The sequence below is a fragment of the Akebia trifoliata genome, chromosome 16, assembly GCF_017979445.1.
Source record: "Akebia trifoliata isolate Shusen 1 chromosome 16, ASM1797944v1, whole genome shotgun sequence".
Classification (NCBI taxonomy): Eukaryota; Viridiplantae; Streptophyta; class Magnoliopsida; order Ranunculales; family Lardizabalaceae; genus Akebia; species Akebia trifoliata.
In genome coordinates, this window is record NC_141390.1 from 29,713,241 (window position 1) to 29,734,171 (window position 20,931).

The following is a 20,931-nucleotide window of genomic DNA, read 5'->3' on the forward strand; positions in this document are numbered from 1 at the left end:
AGGACGCATGTAAGGGCCATCAATGATTCGATTGCAATGGATCTAATCTGGCCAGTCGTAGGTAGTAAATTTTTTGTGCAGTATGTATGTCATTGGAAATGCTTCTGAAAAGAAAGTCGAGCTGTGTGACGAGTTATTTGGGGACAATCCTTCAATTTTTTTGGTTCACTAAGGATCCAATTTTTATCAGATCATCGTGACAAAATTCTGCATTTTTAAAAAAAGGAGTCTGATTAAATCACGTATTTTTCAAAAAATCAAGAATAATAGTGATTTAATCCTGATTTTTTTAAAAAATCACGGATTATTTTTGTTTTTAGGATTTTTTAAAGTATTTTTTTATTTAATATATAAAATATATATTTATTTTTATATTTTTACACTTAAAAGTAATTATCTTTTACTTTTTAATCTATCTTATGTTTTTCCTACATTCCCCACTTTTAGCAATTTTTTTTTTTTTTCCGAAGTTTTCTCTTGTCGAATTATTCTTGAACCCCATCTTTGTCCCTATGCAAATGATGGTAAACACAAGGGCGTGGAATCCCCCATTGAAAACATTTGCATTTTATGATCACCATTAAAGTCCTCAGTTGGGATTTTGAAAGAATCTGATTCATCTTCTCATTCAAACCACTGATGGTGTCTCACGAATTTTTCACATTAAAGTACTCAGAATGGCTCAGTCAACCTTTTTCACAAATTTTACAATCGGAGGCCCCTATTTATTTTCATATTTGTCATACCTTACCTTAATTCTTAATCTACTCCTTAGAAGAAAAAGTCTCGATCTTTGCCCCAAAACTCAGACCTCTAATTAGTGGTTGGTCTGCAACATGGAACTCGAGCATTAATGGCTTTAGGGGAATCTCTTAGAAAATTTGGCGTGTATGCTTTCTCCCATAATTTGTTTCGTGAAATGACGAGAAAGGTGGTTTGAGTGCTTTTCGAATTTGGAGAGACACAGAAGAGATTCGACATTTTCCTTGCAAAATTTTGTTTCCAATAATGAATATTGTACAATTAACGTTAATGAAGCATAAAAATGCCTCAATGACATTGATCAATTGTTTTTCAATTGAATTTAAATAAACAAATAAAACTTTTATTTCCCAATACCTCGACATCTCTCCATGTTCAAATAAGGCACGGATATGTCAATTGAACTCGACCTTGATGGTGGTGGTATTGGAATGAAATTTACGAGGCCATTGGAGAACTATAAAAAAGAGAAATACATACATTACTTTGGTTTCTTTCAACCCTTAAATCTCAGCTGACTGCCGCCACAGCAGGAATTGGTGGTTGGATTCCAACGACATTATAGCAGCGGGCACAAAGAGTGGGGTGTTCTTCAAAGGAACCAACTTTTGGTGAGTAATTCCAGCATCTTTCACATTTCGAACCATCTGCTCGAGACACGCCAATCCAAACTTTGTTCTTCCCTTGAATGAGACAATCTCCCATATATGGAATGTTTTCAGCAAATTCACTCCCTAGTGATGATAGAATTTCAACCTGTATGCAATGGTTTCAGTGTATCAACATCAGATCACTTTAAATTCGGGAAAGAAAGTTGGGACACAACTAAAGAACTATATTACTTCCAGATAGATGCACAGTAATCGACGTACCTGAGAGGTTATAAATATTCGATGCAGCTCATCTGCATCATTTCTGGATGCAGATATTCCATGTAATCTAGAGACGAGGTCAGCATCGGCTGTGTGGAGATAAACCTTTGCATCTAAGCTTGAACCTATTAACTTTCCAGTCCGAGCAGTCTCTAAAACTTTGTTCACCTCAGTTCTCAGCTGGTCAAAGAGAAAATATGGCAAACTTACAAAATAAATTTTCATCTAATAATGCAGAGAAATATAATTATAATTAAAATCTAAAGTGAAATTCAGCAGAATCACATTTATCAAAAATTGGTTTTTTGAAAGAATAATGATTTTCTGATGCCCCCTAACGTGACATGGGCTATATAACCATAGTTCTTTTTCCTCTTCCAGATACACGACTTCACATATTTATGGGGATGTGCAGTTGTGTATCCCGAGGAAAAGATCTACGGTTCTAGCCCATGCCATGTCCGGGGGAGCATATGAGCGTCATAAAATCATGACTCCTTTTGAAAACACCCTTTCAAGTTTCAACAACAGGGACTTACTAAAACATTTCTGAAATTTGTGGGGCAAATATGGCCCCTTGTAAGATCAAAGAAGATTGTCAAGGCTGTGTTAAATCTGATTTTGTAGAAATTGAAGTACAAATGAGTGTTACATTCATCTAATTTTTTTCTACCAAGAAAAATGTAAAATCAAGATTCATGAAATTAAATTCTTGCAGGATATTGATATTTCTTTATTTATTTACAAAAAGGTCATTGCAAATATATTGTTAGAATTTCATGAAATTAGATGTTTAAAATTTAAATTACTACTTTAATTTGTCATTTGGAGGAAAACCATGGTTGAGAAATACCTCGAGAATTTTCCCCCAGAAAGCAACATCTTCATCAGACATTGCAAGCCATCTCTCATTCGAATCTGGCCACCTTGACTCGAAAACAGATCTGACAACAGAACCATCTTCCAAAGTATGCTCAAAGGGAAGGTTTTGCCATACATCCTCGGCCAAATGTGGTAATATTGGAGCTATTACTCTTACAATAGAGAGGAGATGTGCTGCAAGAACTGTTTGGCAACTTCTCCTTGTAAAACTTGTTGTGCCCCTGAAAATAATACCAAATTCATAAGCATAACGCCAAAAGATTCTTCCAGCTGATCCCATATAATTGGGGATAATGCTTACTACGATGATCTAAAATTGAAAAGAGAAACATTTTCTAGACTAACTTAGTAAGATTTCAGATCTTACGAAGGGTCGTTGAGCTCAAATGGATTACCAAACTGGGAATTTCATGGAAAAACTCAGATAAAAAATATCAAAAAAATAAAAAGCTTGATCCAAGGTTTTGAAATTGCATAGCCTACTGAAATCCCAAATTTAAAATTAAAATTTAACGGTGAAAAAACCTTTTTTTTTTCTTTTAAAGTTAATAGAATATTGTCCTCTACATCCTCGTGGCACCGGATCATGTTTTTGGATGCCACAAGGTGAGCTCAACGACCGTGAGTAAGTAAGCCTAGGATTACTCAATTGAAAATAATGGACAGGTAAGAAAGTATTACCCAACGTAAAGTCTATCTTTAGCAACATCAAAATAGAAATTGGATAAATCTACAATGGCAAAGCGCTGAATGATCTGGAATAGAAAAAAAAAATTATATCAAAATAAAAATCAAAATGAAAATTCTTTTCTGGGTAACAGAGATTAGTGGTCGGTAATTAAACGGTGAAGGTGGGTTCTGAACCCAGATTGTGGTATTTATAGTCACAGACTTTAACCAACTTAGAAAGCTGGCATGTTAAATACAAAATGAAAGTTACACATACACACGAAGTAGAAAAATACAAAGCTAAAAAATTATAAAGAAGCATACTGATCAATATGGGGATGCATCAATAAATAAAATTGGTTTCAGGTTATTTTGGCTTCTGAAAATAAATGCTGTTTTGAGGTGCAAAATGTGATTTTCCATGGAAAATGAAAATTTCCTCCGTTTTCCATGCACAATCAAACACACCCTTAAAGTTGTGTTTCCAATTGGACTGCCAAAGCCTGGCTAGCCTTGACAATTTTACAACTTTGATGCAACATGTCTTCTTCTTCCTTATCCAAGGCCAGCTCAAATTGATTTTGTGATACAGATACAACCATAACCAGCCATAAATATGACTTACCATCCAAACACCAGAATTGCAAACATATATATGAAGACTAACAGGAATTATTTCAACAGAGTATGTGATGGGGATCGACAACATGACTCCTATTTTGACATTGAGTTGTGCTGGAGTGACCTCAAGATTGTACCTCATATCGCACACCCTGACATGAAAGTGGGTTGGAACCACAGATGCTTTTTGACTTGTATCTCGATGAAAAGCATCTACGGTTCCTACACACTTACATGCAAAGATGTGTGATACGAGGTACAATCTTGAGTTCACTTCAGCATTATTCTTTGACATTAACTCTTTATCTTGAGCTATATATTCAGTCAAGGCGTTCCCTTTTACATTTTCTCACTACCTCCTTCCCCGCCATTTTGGCTTTCCTCTCACCCATTTGGGGCCATTGACTTGCATCAAAGTGCTACTTCTCACTAGTATTCCATTGGTTTTCGTTGTAAAAGCCCAAAAACCATCTCAATAAAAATTTTCCTCGTCTCCATCCTATTTTGATTATTTCCAAATTCCTTTAAATGTATTCATTTATAATTCTATCTTTACTCGTCTTACCATGAATCATAGTCTTTAAAATGTTCATTTATAAAAATGCTGATCCTTGATTTCCAAATTGATTCATACTTCTAAATCAGATAAAGGCATAACCTTTCTTTTAGTGCATGTAAGTCCTGAAATTAAATGAATTTTATGAGACTCACAAATCATAGTACCTGGAAAATCTTGTAGAACTGGTAGTTTTCATAGCTGTCGCTGATGTTTTTCACAACATTTTCAAGCTGAAACAGTGCATGCTGGTCAATCATGGGAAGATCGATGTATGCAACAACGCTATCCGGCTACAAATGAAGACAAAACAAGAATAAGAAAATATAGCAGTATTGCTGTAATCCATACCCATGAGATACCCCACAAATTGAAGGCACAAGAAAAAAGTGCAATGTGGGCATATTGCATGATTTCCAAAGGACTTTGGAATAGATGGATAGAGAGAACAGGAGGGGGGAGAAAGAATATGGATTGGCCAAAGATTGGATTCATCCTAGAAGAAAAAAATGGTAAATTGAGCTGCAAAGGGTTTTTATAAAACAAATCTAAAACCAGCTGAAAACCCAAACATACTTTCCAATCGTGCAGATTTGACAAAAGATATCGCAATGTCCCTCTAAGCTTTCTGTATATATCGGACATCTGACGAAGGATTTGAGGTCCAATCAGTACATCATTAGTGTAATCAACGCTAGAAACCCAAAGCCGCAGAACATCGGCTCCATAACCAGGTGCATCCTGAAAGAAGAAACAAGGCCACCATAAACCATACGAAACAACTAAAACTTTTAAAAGCATTAGCCACCAATGCTTACCTTGGTATTTTTTCCTCCTTCGATCACAGTACTTGGATCTACAACATTACCCAATGACTTGCTCATCTTTAAACCTCTCTCATCCAGTACAAACCCATGCGTTATAACACTTGAATAGGGAGCCTGTCCTGTAAAAAGTGATAGAATCTAGATATTACCTTGAGACAACAGAAAACCACACATATATAAGATATATTAAGTTATTGTCCTACAAACAGGTATCCCAATTTCTATGGAGCTTAATTTTTTATTTTTTCCAATTTTTTCCAATTTTTTTTAATATGCACTAAACTCCTCGAATCACCTCTCATATTGAGAGGCATATGGAACAAAGAATTTCCAGATCTTTTTTTTTTCTTCTTAATTGATAGAAAGAATTGTAAGTTAATCTTTACTGTAGGGATTAGTCCATATCTCGTAAGAGATGTGGGATACCCTATGTTATAAAAAATAAAGCATTTCCAGATCCTTGAGTAGGTAGTTGGTCTTTATCCTAAGTGTGAGCCTATTCGGTCATAAATTCTAAGTCAAGATTACCTTTCTGATATAGGGATGATGTTTTATTATGTAGACAAAAGATAGTTATAGGGTTGCCAATCATTAAGAAAAAGGAAAGCACCCAATAAGGAAAACATACACCCATGAAGTTGAGATTACCTTCCCAGGTAATTATTTTTCTTTTATAATTTAAATACCAAATACATGCAGTATACATATTTTATTTGTATCCCCACTGAGTTAGTTTCCATTCTTAGCTCTTTTGAACTGGTCATATGTTCACATTTTCCTCAGTTCCTTGATACAAGTATTTGTGTTAAGGTTCAGAAAATGTTTTTTATATATAAAGATATTATTAAACTGTACAAGGATAGTCAAGCTAACAAAGATGTTACAGAAATATTACGAAAATTTAGACATGAGATACATAGGTATCTAAATGATATTTTGCAGAAACAAAAGATAACTCAAGCAGCTGTACATGCATTTTAATCATCAAGTCACTATAAACATCAATTCTCAAAACCTGAGGCAAGAATAAATAAACTTAACACTCATTTCTCAATCTCACATGGACCACAAATGACAAGTATTCTCAGATGCTCATTACCTTTGGTGGCAATACTTGTTAACAAAGAACTCTGGAACCACCCACGATGTTGATCGGTACCCTCAAGATACAAATCTGCAGGATAACTAAGGCCATCTCTTTTCCCCAACACAGCAGCCCAAGAAGAGCCTAAATAGAACATAATTGAATTGGAAGAGAGAATGTTTCAACATAAACTAATATATCAGGAGTATGGACTACAATTACGGCAACTTACAGGGCATTGAAAAGCTAAAGCAGATATCAGCCATGCATGCAGCACGTGGAAAAAAAATGTGAATAGCAAGTATGAACATGGGAGGAATATCAGATGCTTAAAAAAAAAAAAAAAACCCTACTAAAGGCCATAATGCACATCTTACAATCAGGGTTCAAGTCGCTTATAGAATGAACACTCCTAAGCATACGGATCACAAATTATTTCACAATCCATCAACTTTAACAGCACACCGATATTAGAAAAGGCCCCAATCCCTGGTTCAAGTCACTTACAGAATGAAAAATCCGAAGCAGGAGGATGACAAACTATTCCATAATCCATCAATTCAGCCAAGACTCCGATGTTGGAAATATGCCCCAACCCTTTTTAGCAGTACATACTTTTCCATGAGGCCAACTTTTTCTTGAAATGCTTGATCATAGGATCCTAGTTAGCCGTCATTCTATAAGAAGCTCCCAAGGGAAGAGAGAGATAATAGGCACATTTTCTTCTTTTGATGGTTAAGTTGGACCTGAACCACGACCTCAAAGTTGCATTGCAAGAAGGCAACTTGCCCACCTAGCAACCCAAACACCCATATCCAGAGCTTCTAGGTCTCCGGCCTCCAATATGTGGCTAGTTAACATGCAAACCAAAAAAGGCAAAATAACTTGAGCAAGCACTGTCAGGTTTGTGCCTCTTTTTTCTTCCTACACTTGATTGTGTTCGAGATGACCCAACCACACCTCACACTGACATCCTAAGCATCGGACCATTTTATTCTGCTTTATTAGAACTATATCCATACAGAGAGGCTATCCCTCAACACTCTACTACGCACTGTGTTCACCTATGTGAAATCTTAGGACAAGGCAAACTTCCTTTTGCTTTGTGCCAGCCAACGGAGAAGCATGAATAACAAACACAATTGGGGTCTTAGGTGTGTATGGGTGATTGTTTCTGCTGTCTTTTGTATCTGATTGGTCAGCTCAACCTCCATTTTCTTTGAGTAATGAATTTTACTTATCAAAAAGAAAAAAAAAACTAAAAAACACAATTGCACAGGAAACGATTTTTGCTCCTGACATAATATCTCCAAATTGAAAGCTCACGACATTGCAATCCTTGCATTTTACCTTCGTCATTGCCTTCATGAACGACAACACATCAGTTTTTTTTTCCCTTTCATTTTCTTTTCTCTTCTTTCAGGATGTCCTCCAAATAAAACCTACAGGAAAAACTTTCGTCATGGATGATTTTATCAATTGGCCCAGATCTTTTGACTCATATAGTTGAAAATCCTCTGGACAGAGTGGAATGGAGGAACAAGATCAATTTAGCCAACCCCAAATCTGTGGGATAATGCTTTGTTCTTATTGTATATAGTTGAAAATCCTAAAATAAATAATGTGATTTATTTTGGTTAGGACACAAATGAAAAAAACAATAGAGCATACATTTTTAAATTGATATTATGACGTATGACTTAAAGAGAAATACATTTTCAAAAGGAACAAATTAGATATCATTCTTTCCGTTCATTTATAGGACCCAAAATTTATGGACCTAAAAATATTTTCCACCATAAATCAATTCCCTAATAAAGATGCAAGTAACAAACATAATTCATTTATGTAGGGAAACCCCATTGAGTACAAGAAATGGCATTCATATATGGGAAAGTTTCCAATAAGAACAACGCTGAAGTATCTAACTTTTCACAAATGCATTTTAGTTGACAAGTAATCCTGAGGAGGGACAGAGATGTTTTGTTATGGATATTTGCACAAAATAAATAACTGTCATGGATGACCATAGATAAATTAGTATTGTTGCATTCATATATGCACAGCTCCAAGAAATATATTCAGACTAATGTTAGTGCTTGACACAACAGAAGAATTTTCAAAAGCTGAGAAAAGAAATCATCATCATTGAAGTGAGAGAAAAATGAAATGAGTATCTCTACCAGTAAATCAAGTGCTAATAACTTAAAGATGTCATTATTTGGAATATAAACCTGAGTCAAACCAAACATCCATTGTATCAGTTCCCTTTTGATAGTCCGACGCTTTACTGCGATATTTCTCAGGGAGTAGTTCCTCAACAGTCATATACCACCATGCATCACTTCCCTTTTGGGATATAATAGCTGTAAAAGGAAATAACCAATCTTTCATGAATGACCCAACAGCAGAAAATAAAATTGTGATAGTACATCAACAAAAACTTGGCAGTAGAATAAGCAAATAGTTGTAAAAAAAGATACAAATAGGAAAAAATATGAAAAGCTTGGCCTAAAGATGCAAAAGGAATACCACATATACTATTATGTCAATCCATAACTTGCATATTTTTTAGCTTCAGAGAAAACAACCAAAGAGAGAGACAAAATAACACAAAGAATGGGTTTCTCACTGGAGATATGAACATATTGCCTGCTTGTGGATACCATTGTTCACTGAAAGACCAATCCCTTGAAGGTTAGGGATTTGTTCTTCCTAGTTCCTAGTTAAGCTTTGTACAAAATCTCTTGCCAAATGATATAAAGAATGACTGGAGAGTGTTTGACAGCAAAGCGGAACAGTTCAAGAATATTGTTCTAAGCGAAAAAAATGATGTTTACGTCGTTCTCTTTTTAATTCGAAGATTGTGCATTTAGGTGGGTTGTATTTTGCCATTTATGTGATTTCTTGTGAGTTGTATCTTGTCAAGTTTCCTAGGAAGGTTAACTTAACCTTCTAGGCTTCCCATTTTTTGTTTCATGGCTTGCTTGGGTTATCCTTTTAGGAAGCCAAAGTGTACTGTTAGGAACCTCCTTCTGTTTGCAGTTTGTTGGACACTTTGGAAAGAAAGTAAGAACCAGATCTTCGATGAGAAAATTCAGTCGGTCAAGATTGAATTCTTTCATTCTTTGGCCTTTTGTTCTTGTGGGGCAAGTTGTTTAAGGAGTTCAAGGGGTTTTCTTTGAGGATCTTCTTGTTAGATGGGATTTGGTTTGTAATTTAGAGTTTTCTTCTGCATTGTACCTTTTGGGATGGTCATCTCCTTCTTTATTGTTAATAAATAAAACTCAATCTTTACCAATCAAAAAAAAATTCTCTTTAATATACCTTATATTTATCAATGTGTTTGCATGCACACACAAAATGAAAACTAAGATTATGTGGGTATCTGGATGCTCCAAATCAATCCCTTTTTTGCACATTTGGTACTGTTTCCCCCAGTAAAATTCCAGCACAAGCATTATAAGGATTTTCCTCAAACCAATTAGGGTTTTCCCTTGGTTATGCTTGGGTAAGAGAAATTCTGCATAAAAAAGCACGGGCATGATAAGCCAGGCCCATTTGCACTCTACCTAAATGTGACTCTTAAACCACTTGTTTCTTTTAAGAATCATATCAGTAGAATCTTAAATAAAGAACCAATCTGAGAATTTTGTGGCACACATGAAAGGGGTCAGCAATATTCACCATGAAATAGATCATCGCTTAAGAATTCTCCCAAGTCAATCATGGAAAACTATAGGTAAGCAATGAAAGTGGAATGCAATTGCTGTGGTGTACAGTTTCTTACACTTAATGTGATCAATAGTCTCTTCATTTATCAGTGGCTCCTTCGTGTGTACATGATAAAAAACTGGAATGGGGACACCCCAAGTCCGTTGCCGTGATATGCACCAATCAGAGCGACTTGAGGTCATTGCAGAAATTCTGTTCTCTGCCTGCACAATATTCTTGTATTTCAAAAAAGAAATAACACGTACCAATGGAAAACAAGAAACAATATAAAGAACACCAAAGGAAAAAATACAAAACAAGCAACAACATGTACAACTGAAAAGTTGTAAATAAATGTGTCCTCTTAAATGTTTACATCAGTTTCTGCTCTCATTTTTTCGTCTTAAGTAAAACCTAGTTAATTATTGGGGGGGGGGGGGGGGGGGGGGGTGGGCGCGGGAATGGATGAACTCCAACAAATGGCTGAAATGGATCATCCATCTGCAACATACATTTAATGGAAAATATCTTCACCAAGAACTAATGTGGTATGAACTAAACAAGCCAGAAGGGATTATATTTATGGGAGAACGACCAACAAGACGAAAGAACACCATACAAATTACATGATGACCAAAAGTTGTTTAACATGATATAATCTTATATAATAAAACACAACAGTGGGTCCCACTCTTTTTGTCTCAAATTTATACCCCATAAACAACGTATCTCAAGGACATGTTTTACCTTTTCTCTTATTCCTCTTTTCAAAAATACCCCTAATCTTGTTCTCTTTATTCTTCTACCCTTTTCTAATAGTACCCCTTTGACTTTATTGCCTTTCTTCTTCTCCCTCCTTTCTTAATAATACCACTCCAACTTTATTATTTTTCCTCTTTTACCCTCTTAACCCCAAAGATTTTTAATAACACCCCTCCAACTTTATTATTTTTCCTCTTTTACCTACTTCATGGCATGGGCAAACTCTAGTACTACTATAATTCTCAAAACAATCTAGCATAGGTGGAAACTAAAACAAGGGATTCATACCAAGGTATAAATTCAGCTCATATGAAACAGGCATCTATAATTTATTATCAACAAGGACTAAAAACACCACCTGTGCTGGAAACCATGTCACGTGACCAATTGCATCCATAGCAGACTGGCGAAACCCTTCCACTGAAGCAAACCACTGCTCAGTTGCTCTAAATATCGTAGGCTTCTTAGTTCTCCAGTCATATGGGTACTTATGTGCTGCACAAGAGCACAATAAGTAGGAGCATTTTATTAACCAACACAATATAGAATCAGAAAAGAAACTCCATGATTTCTAAATCAATTTTATAAGGGAAGGATTCAGCATACCGTATGGCTCTTCCATAATAAGTGACAGATGTTCATCCATATAATTCACAACAGCAACATTACCATCTCCAAGGACATTTAAGCCACTAAATAGTCCAGCTTCTTCAGTAAAATTCCCATCATCGTCTACAGGGGAAATTACTGGAAGCCCATATTTCAGGCCGGTCACATAATCCTCCTGACCATGGCCAGGGGCCGTATGAACTAATCCGGTTCCCGACTCAGTTGTAATATAATCTCCTCCGATGACAACAGGGCACTCCCGGTTATCTATTGGATGAAAATACCTGATATCAAGGTTAATGTATAATAAGAGTTTGAGGAGAGAGGAGAAGAACAGAGAAAACTTGGGAGGAGTCAAAGTGACTCCAACCCTAACCATCAGCCCATATATATTACCTCTAATATAAAATGAAATTACAAATATACCCCTATTACTAATAATTCATTACTCCTAACAGTTAATAACCTCATGTTAATTATACAAAATAATGCAAATTCATCTGACAGATAGCTTGAACAAAGATGCTCTACAGTTTATTATTGGAACTTTAATAATGCAACTTCTCAAAACCAAAAGGCAGTCACAAGTAAGCCATTTTTTTATGCCACGTATCTATTTATAATAGAGCTTCATATTCTTTCAGATGAAACCTGCAATTTTCAAGGTCTGAACCCAATAGTGTTTTCTTGACTGCAAGTTTCACACCCCATTTTGATTCCAATGTTGGCACGAGATCAGACGCGACAATGAGGAAAGGCTTCCGTTGATCACTTTGCAGAACATTGCCCAGCTTTCTTTTTCCACTTTTTGGTGATGCAGGATCTTCTGAGAGTGAATGTACTTCGGTCACAGCATATTGAAGCTTAGCATTCACAGCGACAGCTGCGCAATGGAAAGAGTATTAGTTCACACTCAATACCAGGGGAAGCTACGGAAATCTTACCCATCAGGGGGGGGAGGCATATGAATTTTTTCTTTTTCTTTTTTGTTAATGACGGCTACTGAACTTCCACATAACTCCCAAACTTAAAATTGAAATTCAACGGTAAAAAATAACTTTTTTAAAATAAAAAAAATTCAAAATTCGTAGAATTTCTTCCTCTACAACCTTGAAGCATCGGATCATGTTTTTGGATGCCAAGAGGTGAGCCCAAGGACCCTTAGTAAGAGTGAAATCCTTACCAACTTAGTAAGTCTAGGCGGACTCAAATGATTAAGTTCTGACAAAGCAAACTGCACAATAAAATAATTGAATGGAGGAACACAATTAAATTAGCCAACCGCAAAATTTTGGGATAAGGCTTCGATGACAAAAGACATTTTATATTTTAAATGAAACAGATTGCATCAGTAGGTCTTACGACTTCGTCTTAACTTTATTTTCTGTTTTTCTAATTTTTCTCCTTGTTTCTTCTTAATTATTTCAGTAGTTATTAGTTATTTCAACTCACTCATCCAGCTTATATTGATCCAGATAGGTGGACATAGAGCCTTGAGTTGATTCCCGATGTTTGTATTTTTCCGAAACCATTGCAGCATTTTGCTAAGCAAAACCCAGTCGTTGAGAAAAACAAATCAATCACAATCAATTGAAGTATAAGCAAGAACTATGCTACCCGGTTTTCATTTTCTAGGTTCCAGAGTTAACTTCAATAGAACATTATCTTACAAATAATTTGAGTATCTATGTCGTAAGTTAAGTATATATGCTGTCTCTATGAATAAGACTTTGATGATGATCTATAGTCTTTGTGAAAAAAATTGGTATGACACTTAAAGATGCAAATCCAGTCCACTGGTTCAATCAAGCTGAGTATAGATTACAATTGTTTAATGTGAACGAATACTGGTACTTACGATTCTAACTTCAACATTCAATTAAATTTATGATGATGACCATGACTTCACTAATAGGCTTACCAGCATTTGCAGGGACAGTCCATGGAGTTGTGGTCCAAATGGCCAAGCACAAATCTGGAAAAAACTCCTCTAATAAGCCATTTGAAGTTGGAGGTGCAGTAACTAATTTGAACATAGCATATATGCTCTTTGAAATATGCCCCTCAGGATACTGCAGAGAAACTTTTGTGTAAGTAAGACAAAGATACTAAATGAGGCTCAAAAAAGAAAACAGAGACAGGACATGAGGAAGAGAAGAACTAAGGCACAAAATGGTGAATAGAAGCAAAGATATGCAGAGCAAAACTTATAAGTTGTAGCAACGTGTCTAATTATAATTGTGGTACACTCAGACAAGTAAAGAGGAATAAGGCTTACCAAAGCAATGTGAACGTAGTTCTTCAATCTAACTACTACTTCTGTTAGGAGTCTTGATAGAAAGATTCATTCCACAGTAAACGTTTAAAACGAGCATTCATGAATTTAATAATTTGAATGATTTTTATATTTTAAACATATTATATTAACAAATAAAGAAAAAGTGCCCCTAGAATGCCAAAATGGAGAACAATAGTGCTTAATTGCATTTTGGTTGCACTGGTTGCTTACTCAACAATTTATTTTTTTTTGGATGGGTAAAGAGGTAGTAGTTAGCAAGGTGAAGTTGGGTTCAAGGGGATTTGAACCTAGGATGTGGGAACAACACTCCATACATCTTACCAACTTATTAGCTACGTTGGCTTACTCAACATTGAAATAGCATAGCATGACCATAAAATGATAAGGAGAGATAATTCCCATTAACACTACAAGTGCACCTCGTTCTTCAAGCTAAAAATAATTTCCAATGAAGAAAAATATGATTTCCAGTGTGCTTTTCCATCACATGTCTTGCTCCCAATAAATATATATAATCTTAAGTGGGTCAAATTGACCAACACAAGAATTTTTATTGTGATCGTTTCATCTATGCTATAACTTACGGCAAGATTGAAGGCAATCTAAAATCTTTTGATCATCTCCGGCAGTTTCTACCCAACTACTACCCTTAAATATGTTGGTGAGATAACCAATTTAACAATATCAGAATCTATGACCTGAAGAAGGTTTTACAGCACCCATGTCTTTTAATGGATTCTGATTCCGTTGCACCATGTCAAGCACACAGAATTCCCTTTTATATACGTTATTTTGTCTCAAACGACTGAGACATCCAATACTTGCAGGTTTAAACAATCTAAGATAGAGATTTAGTTTCAAAACCCAATTGAAAGCCATATTACACCACAATTTAACAGCTAATAATTTCATAAATGTATCCAACCATTTTTTGGACAAAGATATATGTTGAAATCAATAAATTAATTTTACCTCCAACTCGGCCTCTGCAAGAGCAGTGCGAGATGATGGGCTCCAGTGGACTGGCTTTCGGCCTCTATAGATATAGCCCCGCATGGCCATCTGGCAGAACACTTCAATCTAGTAGATCAAAGCATGTAAAAGAAAACAAAGTTGTTAATGATTCTGCCAAACGCGACATCAACCAGAGAAGAAAGAATAGGAGCACATTTCTATTTTATCTTGGACAGCATGAAGACAATAATAGACTAGCAAGAAAATAGGAATTTTTTGCATTAAATGTCGAGCATTTAAATAAGTAAAAGAAAGACACTGTAGTGCCTGCCTGAGCAGCTTCATAGTCTGGGTTGAGAGTTAAATAAGGATTATCCCAGTCTCCCCACACCCCAAAGCGCTGCAAGGATTCACAAGAAAATTAAAAAAATTAATTAATTGCATCTCTTTAGAGAGGCAAAAGGGAGGTGCACAGTAAAGAATACTAACCCAAAATACAATGTTTCACATATTAGTATAAAATCCATGCAATTCAAGATAAAAAAGAAAATAAACTCATACCGACCTTAAATGATTTCATCTGACTACTAACAGTCACTTTGGCAAATTTTGCTGCTTTGGCTCTTAACTTTAATGGAGTGAGCTCCTTTCTAGCATCATGATCCATTGACTGCAGAACTGACATAATTCAAAGCAACTGTCAGATTTGTTATTAGGTGTTACAAGATGAGTTCAAATGAAAGGCTATAATCATTTTTGCAAACATAGAAATGTAAATATGTTAAAAGAGAAATAGTGATATGGAACTCATTCCAAATGGGTGGGGGGTAACAATGTTGAAAACATCTATATCTCTTTGTGTATAAGCTGTCTGAAGATTTCTATCATTTTACACCAAAATAAATGTATGTTCAAAGGTACTGGCCCCAAAGGAAAATGGCTTTATTTACAAATAGCATAGTACTAAGACTCAAAAAATAGGGAGGCCTATATACTGAAGTCAACCCAGACATACTAAAACCCTCAACAAAAAACCTCAAGAGAAACATGGATAGAATTGTCATTCTTATTCTTAGAAAATAAAAGATAATGAATAGTTATGATATCAAAGAAACAAAAAAATCCGAACATCCAGATATTTGGGCAAAAGAGTGATAAAATAAACTACAACATATAAAACAAGCATTTGAAAGAACCACAGCAATAAGCATCTCTCAATTAGTTTGGCACAATATTGCTCATTTCTGAATAGACCCTCAGAGCCTTCACAAGGCAGGTACTCACTTACTGGTCAAATGCTAGTATGAAGTTCTTTTTTTCATTTTGTGGTTTGAGAGAGGGGGGAGGGGAGATAATATGATAATGATTTGGAATCAGTAACCAACAACGTAATATAGGTATCTTAAACTCGAGAAAAGCTAAGAAATGAGTACCAAAAGACCAAATTATGCACAAAAAATTAAGGTGAATTTATCAAGTATGCACTAGCAATTTGTTTTCTTGTAGAATGCCTGCACTTGATAAAAATATAACATCATAAGAAGTGAAAAACCAGATGTCTAAGTTGACAGCACTAGGAACAATCATGTGAACTAAGAACAGATATCTAAACTAACTAAATAGTAAAGGATGAGATCCGAGCAGTACTTGCCTTTCAACTCAATTGGTAAGCCATGACAATCCCAACCAGGAACATATTGGACTTTATAATTTTGAAGAAGCTGCAAAAATAAATAAATAAACAAAATGAATAAAAATAAAATAAAACAAAGAATGAAGATAATATAAAAAAGGTATGTGATATCCAAAATTATAGAAAATGGAGTCCAGCAGTATGTGAGTCTGAATTGATTTTGAAACTGTTTGCTATTTTAGACTAAACATCACTAAAAGTTTACATTTTAACATGCGGATAACCTACATTTAGAAATAGACAAACACTTTCCCAATGATCTAAACAAACATGTGGTTCTTTGCCACGAATGAATATCATAGTCCACCACATTTGTCTATTTTTGGAAGTTTTTACCACAATCTATATATTTTATACCTGCTTTGACAGTCCAAGCTTCATTGTCTCCACAGGGGTTCAAATCAAATAGACAAGATAATACAATATTACAATCTTGAACAATTAGAACATTGAGTGAGGAAGGGAAAGACCTTATAACGATTAATAATATCCTTCAGAATCTTATTCAAAGCATGGCCAATATGTAGATTGCCATTAGCATATGGCGGACCATCATGAAGAACAAAGCTTCCCTGACAAAATAATTCAATGTCAATTAGTAAGTTTATACAAATACTAAAGAAGTACCAGAGGTCAGTTAGGAAACTCACCCCATTATTCCTATCAACAACTCTCTTGAACACCTGAAGGTCATCCCATAGTTTCTGAATTTCTGGCTCCCTTACTACAGAGTTTGCTCTCATGCCAAATGTTGTCTTAGGCAGATCAACCGTGTGCTTATACTTTCCATCTTCTCGTTTTGTACCTGAACAATCTCAAACACACCAGTTCATCAGTCCCCCTCCCCCGAAAACACACAAATCACCATATGCAACAATAGGTTGATCATATTTCATTTGTATTACCTTCTGAAGCTTTCTTTGCCGCCATGACAGGTCCACGAGACCTTCGCTTTGAAACAGAACCAGACTCTTCGCTGGTACTTGTACAATAATGCTTTGTGTTTAATAGAGGGCAGACTTTATCCGAAGAGTTCCTTCTGAAACTAAATAAACCAGTAGAAGTAGTTTTCCCAACAGATGGGCAAGTTCTCCGCGACCAAACCTGAACATGTAGAATAGTAAATATCAGGTGCAACTTCAAATTATGTGACCTGCATTTTCAAAAGATTAGAAGACAAGAACCAATTCAATGTTATAAATATCAGTCCTTAAGACACTTTGATCACGTCATCTCATAAAATCATCGAAGCCTTACCCAAAGATTTGGGTTTGACTAAACGAATCTTGTTCCTCCATTAAATTATGTCCAGAGCCACATTACCTCAAAGATTGTACCATCTTAGATTCTAGCTTAGATAATGAAATCAAGCATAATTCCCATCAGGGGCGGATTTACAACAAGGGCTATGAATTTCTAAAAATTATATGATGTATGCTACTGCAACTGATAACAGCCGCGGAAAAAGAAAAAAATAAAATAAAATCCGCCCCTATTACATGATTTGAAACCATTTCGTCCACTTCTCCGATATGTTTCACTTTTTTTAAGATAATTGTTGATTGGATCACCAATTATGTTTCTATAAAAATTAATATTCTGTCTAGTAAACTCTAAGCATGGACAAGGATAACTATGTGCACATGTCTAAATTTCGTGAACTAGGTTAAGTAATATCCACACTAACTCAATATAGACCAGAAACTACATTTACTTATAGAATAATAAATACAAGTAATTCAACCTATCTTGTACCCATAACTACAAACAAACAAACAAAAAACAAAAAAAAATACAAATTGGTCATCCAACTTCCATTCAACTCCATTTCAGAACTATTTCGATTGAGTGCAAGAAAAGTTCCAACAACGCTCTGTCCATATTTCCAAAACTGGGTTTAAGAAAAAATCAAGATTAAGCATATATTCTGCAATTATGGTTTTAAGTATTTCAGTGTCGCTTGTACTTTGTTGAGCTCAAATACATGAAGATTCCCATGAAACGTATATTCTAAATTAATCCGAAGTTGAAGTTCTTGACCAACATAAGCAACTATAGTATTAAAAATGAAAAAAAAAAAAAATTGGTTCTTTTGGATTAAATTGGGAGAATTAACACATATAAGTGTGTAGCTGACGAAATTAACTGAAATAAGAAACATGAACAAAGTGAAAGTATATGTGTGTGATAGGTTCAAGGATCTAACGAGTTGAATCGCTCGATGGGGGAACCGTTCTCCTAAAAAAAACCTTTTTTATCAAAAAAAATTCTTAAACTTGTAGAACAAAATCCGAATTAGAAATCAAATAATAGTCTCGATTAGACAGCAAACAATGGTCGAGCGTGTGTGGCAAAGCTGAATCCTAACTCTGTGTGTGTTTGAGAGAGAAAGAGTACCCTGTAAGAAGATGTCGTCATCGCCATTGTTGCTTCTCTGGGAGTAGCGTTAAACGAGTTGGTCGTGAAGGATTTGAGGATAGACATTTTAGTTGCAGAGCTTCCCCATGTTTAAGAGAGGGGCCGTCATCCACACTCTTTTGGGCCCTTTTAAGGTTTTATATATTTGGATAGGAAAATGCTGACGTGACTTTCTTTCGCACTGCGCTCAACACTTCGCTGACGTGGCAATGAGTACGGAATCATATATTTTTTTTAGAAATCCTTTCCTTAGTAAGATAAACGAGGAAGGAGGCCTTACTAAGCTTCATCCATCGTAAAAAAGATCTCTAGATGCCCAAACATGACCTCGAGATTTTTTACTAATCTCAAAGAATTCTTTTACAAATCTTGAGATCTTTTTTATGATAGATAAGACTTAATAAGACCTTTTTCTCATTATGTTAGTAAGACTAGTCGAACTCTAGACTTTTTTTTTTCTTGTATTAATTTTTTTTTAATGTTTTAATAATACCCTATGAAGTTGGCAATATTAGGATTCCCCCCTCCCCCTCAAACTTCACATCATCTCGCAAGATTAACGAGATGACTCGGACGATATTTTGAAAATATTGGACGAGACCGTGACACTCGATCAAGTCAACCGAGATTTTGTAAATTTTGATTAAAATAATTTACTCTTTTAGAATGTAAGTATTTATTATATAAATAATATTTGGTTTTATTACTAAACATCTATAGTCTATCTTATTTTATGAAAAAATATATAATTATTTTTATTTAAATATATGTGAATTAATAATTGTACTCTTAATTAAACAATATATATCGTCTGAGACAATTCAGTCTCCTTCATCGACGAGAAGTCATCAATTGCATCTAGGAAATATTGAATCCTTGATAAATTGCTCAGTAACCATCCATTTTCAAAATCGTGGATTAAGTTAAAAAAAAATGTTTTTTCATTTTTTTTTTTAAATCTCAATTTTTCGAAACGACTTAGATGGTTGTGGTGTTGGATTGCTGAGGTGGTAATCCATTTGAGCAAAATAACCCTTAGTAAGGTTTAAGTCTTTACTAAGTTAGCTGGGAAAATGTTTCTCATAATGAAAAGAAGAAAGGTATGTACTTCTGAGGATTTGTCAAGACCATCTAAGAACATCAATCAAGTAGCTCATCAACCAAGTTCTTAGATATGGATCAATGTTAATAAAAATATGAGTGATTCTAACATACCCTCTGTAGACACACCAAAATTGCACAATTGCAGAGTTCGAGGTTCTAAGAGATAAAGAAAAGAACTGATAATTGAAGAGAGAGAAAATAATATAAAACTAGCAATTTGAAAAGAAAACGTGACATTTAATCTCAAATGACTGTTTTTCATTGAAAATAACTTCAAAAATGAACTAAAAATATCAAAAAATTGTATAAACGACTATAAATGTGTGCCCAAACTCTAAATTGTATTTTTTCTAAAATACCTTCAAAATTAAAAAAAGACAAAATTGCCTTCACATTACCCAATCCACCATTTTTTATTCAATTCACTCAAAATCACTAACGATGCTATCGTTTTTTTAATTTATTTTTATTCTCCTTATTTTTTTCTCTCACACTCGTCAATATGGTCTATCTTTAGACTAATTCAAAATTTTCTCATCAAATTGATCAATCTCCACCTATCCCTATATTTTCTCAACTACCCTATTTTAATTTCCTACGGATATAGAGAATTGGTAACCAATTAAATTCTCATAGAGATCTATAAATAAGAGAAGCAATTGATTGAAAATGGGATATTCAATTTCTGATTAAGTCTCTCTCTCTCCTTTCTCTACTCCCAAGTTCTATCCCATCAAGCTCTCTATCTTTTCTTTACTCTCAAGTTCTATCCCATTAATATCTCTCTTTTCTCTCCTCATCACATCATTTTCAATAATAATTTACAGTCACATCTTTTTCCCATCTACCTTTAATCTATTATTTTTTCCTTCATTTTGTCATCATCAGCCACAACTTTAAAAAAGAAAAAAAGAAACTCATTATTTCAATCATCTCTCTATCACATTCTCAATTCCATCATCTTATTTTTATTTTCTTCTTACATATATCCTCCCACCAATCAACATGCATCTCCATCTTTTTTTCCCTTTATTTTTTCTTATCATCTATAACATCCATTTCAGCAACCTTCATCAATCCCTCATAAACTTTTCTCTTCCCCGTC

General features: G+C 34.8%; 1 protein-coding gene across 1 annotated transcript; it reads right to left on the reverse strand.

Moving 5' to 3' along the window:
* Positions 1-980: 980 nt before the first annotated feature.
* On the reverse strand, positions 981-18,837 carry OVA2 (tRNA synthetase class I (I, L, M and V) family protein). Its single transcript, XM_086427701.1, has 22 exons — positions 18,702-18,837; positions 17,210-17,408; positions 16,955-17,109; positions 16,775-16,876; positions 16,263-16,332; positions 15,177-15,289; positions 14,943-15,011; positions 14,630-14,737; positions 13,280-13,430; positions 12,010-12,241; positions 11,356-11,642; positions 11,108-11,244; positions 10,064-10,211; positions 8,508-8,639; positions 6,289-6,417; positions 5,181-5,308; positions 4,939-5,103; positions 4,530-4,655; positions 3,198-3,271; positions 2,488-2,737; positions 1,635-1,814; positions 981-1,518 (listed from the first exon to the last, which is right to left on the reverse strand). The coding sequence occupies exons 1-22, from the start codon at positions 18,786-18,788 to the stop codon at positions 1,273-1,275; spliced, it is 3,288 nt and encodes a 1,095-aa protein (XP_086283827.1). The 5' UTR covers positions 18,789-18,837; the 3' UTR covers positions 981-1,272.
* Between the last annotated feature and the right edge of the window lie 2,094 nt (positions 18,838-20,931).

Coding starts and splice junctions, on each gene's coding strand:
- OVA2 (XM_086427701.1), bottom strand. CDS start 18,788: ATGTCTATCCTCAAATCCTTCACGACCAACTCGTTTAACGCTACTCCC. Junction 11,643..12,009: donor TCAGACCTTGAAAATTGCAG/GTTTCATCTGAA, acceptor CCTTGATATCAG/GTATTTTCATCCAATAGATA. Junction 1,519..1,634: donor GAATATTTATAACCTCTCAG/GTACGTCGATTA, acceptor CATTGCATACAG/GTTGAAATTCTATCATCACT.